Source organism: Corapipo altera, unplaced genomic scaffold (assembly GCF_003945725.1).
Source record: "Corapipo altera isolate COAL_440 unplaced genomic scaffold, ASM394572v1 132593, whole genome shotgun sequence".
In the NCBI taxonomy this organism is placed as follows: domain Eukaryota; kingdom Metazoa; phylum Chordata; class Aves; order Passeriformes; family Pipridae; genus Corapipo; species Corapipo altera.
This window is the reverse complement of record NW_020887340.1, coordinates 1-4,293: the sequence shown is the minus strand read 5'-3', so window position 1 is coordinate 4,293 and position 4,293 is coordinate 1. Positions and strand designations below refer to the sequence as shown.

General features: G+C 51.6%; 1 protein-coding gene across 1 annotated transcript; it reads right to left on the bottom strand.

The window, feature by feature from the left end:
- Positions 1-141: 141 nt before the first annotated feature.
- Positions 142-4,277, bottom strand: LOC113941577 (KH homology domain-containing protein 4-like; the record flags this gene model as incomplete). Its single annotated transcript, XM_027632733.1, has 4 exons — positions 4,119-4,277; positions 3,165-3,244; positions 2,075-2,127; positions 142-385 (listed from the first exon to the last, which is right to left on the bottom strand). Coding segments are annotated over exons 2-4 (332 nt in total), but the record flags the coding sequence as incomplete, so codon positions are not given.
- Positions 4,278-4,293: the final 16 nt, after the last annotated feature.

Here is a 4,293-nt window from a genome sequence, read left to right as displayed (position 1 = left end):
ATGAATCCCACCCCAACCCCTGTCCCAGAGCCATTCCATGAATCCCAGCCCAAACCTTGTCCCAGAGCCATTCCATGAATCCCACCCCAACCCTTGTCCCAGAGCCATTCCATGAATCCCACCCCAATGGAACAGCCCAACCCTTGTCCCAGAGCCATTCCATGACTCCCACCCCAACCCCTGTCCCCAGACCCACTCCATGACTCCCCACGAGCACTGACCCCGGACTGGAAGGGCGGTTTCTGCCCCACGGCCGGGCTCAGGGGGGTGATGGGGGCTGGCTGGTGGTACACGGTGACCGTGGCCCCGTTGAAGGTGGGGCTGGAGCCCGTGGCTGCTTTCACCACCCCGTTGGTGATGATCTCCTTGATTCTGTTCACGGCTCCTAAGGGACAAAAGGAAATTCATCCCTGTTTTCCAGCTCGACCCAAACTGGGACACAACTGGGTTGTTGTGACAAGGGGACAGGCAGCAGGGGTTCATCATCCTGTGGGGCCCGAGACCGGTGACCTGGGATGGGATCACCAAGGATGGCACCACCAAGGATGGCACCACCAAGGATGGCACCCCGGGGGAGCAGCTGGAGCTCTGGAAGGGGATTGAAGCTGGATACTTGGAAAAGGTTCTTCCCCCAGATGGTCAGACCCTGGGAATGCTCCCCAGGGCAGCGGGCACGGCCCCAGGGCTGCCAGAGCTCCAGGAGGGTTGGGACAACACCCCCAGGGCCAGGGGGGACTGCTGGGGTCTGGGCAGGGCCAGGGGCTGCAATCCATGATCCCTGAGCATCCCTTCCAACTCGGGATTGTTTCTAAGGAATATCAGGGTTCCCTGGCCACTCCCACCCTATAAAGCCTGGTCTAACCTTTTAGGACAAACACCAACATTTTAGGACAAACACCAACGTTTTAGGACAAACACCAATGTTTTAGGACAAACACCAACGTTTTAGAGGACAAACACCAACGTTTTAGGACAAACACCAACGTTTTAGGACAAACACCAACATTTCAGGTCCTGCAATGGGGAGGAACAACCCCAGGCACCAGCCCAGGCTGGGAAGTAGCTCTGCAGGGAAGGCCCTGGGGGTCTCAACGAGCTGTTGTGTGTCCTGGGGGGCATCAGGAAGAGAATTCCCAGCAGGTCAGGGAGTGATGCTGCCCCTCTGCCCAGCCCTGGGGAGGCACAGCTGGAGTGTGGGGCCAGTTCTCCTCAGGACAGGAGGGCCATGGAGCTCCTGGAGCGGGTCCAGGGGAGGTTGTGAGGATGCTGAAGGGGCTGGAGCATCTCTGTGACCAGGGGACACCGAGAGGGGACCTCCCCAGGGTGTGTCAGTGCCTGCAGGGGATGGACCAGGCTCTGCTTGGGGTTGCCCAAAAACAGGACACAAAACTGATGCCCAGAAGTTCCACCTGGGCACGAGGAAGAACTTCCCTGGGCAGTGACCCAGTGCCATTCCATGAATCCCACCCCAATGGAACAGCCAAACCTTGTCCCCAGTGCTGCCCAGGCTGCCCAGTGTCCCTCCCTGCAGATATTCCAGAGCCACCTGGACACATCCCACGTGCTCTGGGATGATCCTGAGCAGGGAGGTGGGACCAGGTGACCCCCTGAGGTCCCTCCTGACCTGCCCCATCCCAGGATTCTCAGGGAATTGTTGCCTCCATCTCTCCTGCTCCTGCAGGGAGCTCCTGGTCTGAGGGAGAGCTGAGCTGGGGCTGGAGAAGGGGGTGGAAGGAGATGATTCCAGAGCCACCTGGACACATCCCACGTGCTCTGGGATGATCCTGCCTGGTGACCCACTGTGGTCCCTTCTTGTCACTCCCTCCTGTTCCAGTGGGATCTGGGTGTGTTATCCATGAGATCACCCACTCCCCCCACCTTCCCTGTGGTGTCTCCGAGGTTTCCTGCGGGATGCAGCAGGCGGGACCTCGGGAATTTCTGGGCAGACCTTTCCCAGTGTTCAAACACAGCCCGTTATCAACCCCGAGACATTCCCAGCACAAACCCACCCAGGGCGCTCCCACGGCCCCTTTGTCCCAAATAAACCAGGAAAAATGGAATGTTTGGCACTTACTGTCCACCAGCTCCCGCGTCTGCCCCTGCACGTGGAGGTACAAGGGACGGTCCCTGGGGAGGGAATGTCAAAAATCCCATGAAAGCCACGGACAGCACACGAAATGGCTCCAATTTACGGGTTCAACTGAACTTTACAGCAAGGCTGCCACAAAGATCCCCTCAAATAAGGGAATGCAAGCCCCTGGAGTATCACAGTGCTCAGGAAACACCGAAAAAATGCGTTTGTGTGATGATTTATTACAGTTACAACAGCAGAAACTTGAATTTCTTTGTGCACAGCACTAAAAGCAGTGAGAAATTTGGATTTGGGAAGCTGCAGAGGGTGGGAAGAACTCGAGCACAGTGGGATCTGTGGTGGGAATTTCAAACAATATCAGGCAGGGAAGGGAGAAGTTGTGTGGGCAGGACCAGCAAAATGGCAAATCAGGAACTGGGGCAAATTAGGAATGATGGCAAATTATGAAAAATGGCAAATAATTAAAAAAGTTGAATTATGGATGGTGGCAAATTATGAATTCTGGCAAAATATGACATGGAAAAACAGGAAAAATGGTAAAAAATTAATTATGGCAAAATATGAAAAAATGGCAAATTATGACTTGCGGAAAATATGAATTGTGGTAAAAAATGAACAATGGCAAGTTATGAATTGTGGGAAATTATGAATTCTGGCAAAATATGAAAAATGACAAGCTATGAATAGTGGCAAATTATGAATTATAGTAAATTATGGAAAAATAGCAAATTATGAAAAAATGGTAAATTATAAAAAGTGGCAAAGCATGAAAAGTGGCAAATTATGAATAGTGGGAAATTATGAATTGAGGCAAAATATAAAAATGCCAAGTTAGGAATTGTGGCAAAATATGAATTATGGCAAATTAGGAAAAAAGGCAAATTATGAGTTGTGGTAAAAATATGAACTGTGGCAAAAATATGAATTATGACAAATTATTACTTGTGGAAAATTATTACTTGTGGCAAATGATGAGCAAAACTGCTCATGGAGATCAAACCAAAGAGGAGCCTCAGCAATCCCCCTCCCAAGGAGAGAAGAAATCAGAACCCCAGAAAAAAGAGCTACGAACCCAGGTCCCACTTTTGCTTTCTCCTCTGCAGTCATGAACCTGCCCCGGGTGGACACGGCGGCTCCGCTCAGGCGACTGATCTGGGACAGAGGGAAACCCGGGGGCTCAGTGACCACCAGAGCACTCACCAAACCCCAAAATTCAGCTGATTAGAAAACCCCAAAGCCCTTGATACAGGGGGGCAGGCCCAAAAGAGTTAAGTAAGAAATTTGGGCCTGCAAACAAGTTACCAACATCTAAAACGATCTGTGCTCGTTCTGTTCTACTTGCTGGACCAAAAGCTTAAGAGGACAGTACAAGAACATGAAATAGGCCTAGAGGCAATAAATTAGAAATATAACAGGATCAGGGAGACATTGGAATAGGAGAAATAGGTCTGGAGCCAGGGCTTTTTCTGAGCTTCAGTGAGTGGGTCAAGAACAATGGAAAGGAAGAAGGGTCAAGCTGAGGAAGAGGAGTTAAAGCCCCCTGCCCATGGAGGAAGATGGGAACTCCCCCTCAAAATGGGGAGCCAAGAGAAGCACCGCCCCAAGTTCCACCTATTCTCCACCTATTTTTAATATGTATTGATAGGTGTTGTAATCATTTGAATGTGCATTTAATCACATCTAAAAATTGTATAAAAGTGCTGATTTTCTGAAGAGCCGGTGAGCAAGTTTGTCCAGCTCCCAGCGCTGCAAATAAACACCTTTGCTGCTCAAAAGATCAAAGTCTCTGAGCAGTTTCTCAGACCGGTTTTTCGGATTCACCCTCAGTGAAGTGGTGGGAGAGCAGCTCTGACCTCACCAAACCACCCTTGGGGGGAACAAAAACACAGCGGAACGACCGAACGGAACCTGCCCCGGGTCCCTTCGACCCCACGGGTCAAACCTGACTCTGAGTTCATTTTGTGGGCTCAAAAGGTAAAGATGAGATGTAACTTCAGCCCCAGAAGTGCTGCCGGGGCGCTCCTACCTCGTCCTGGGTCTGGCCCCTGGTCAGCAGGTTCCTGCAGGTGAGGGGCACGTCGTTGATCTCCACCTCGGCCACCACCAGGTCATCTTTGCTCTTGCTGGCGGCTGGACCTTTGCCCAGAGCCTGCAGCTTCAACAGAGAACATTCCCAGAGGTTGGAAAGCCGTGGGGCTTCA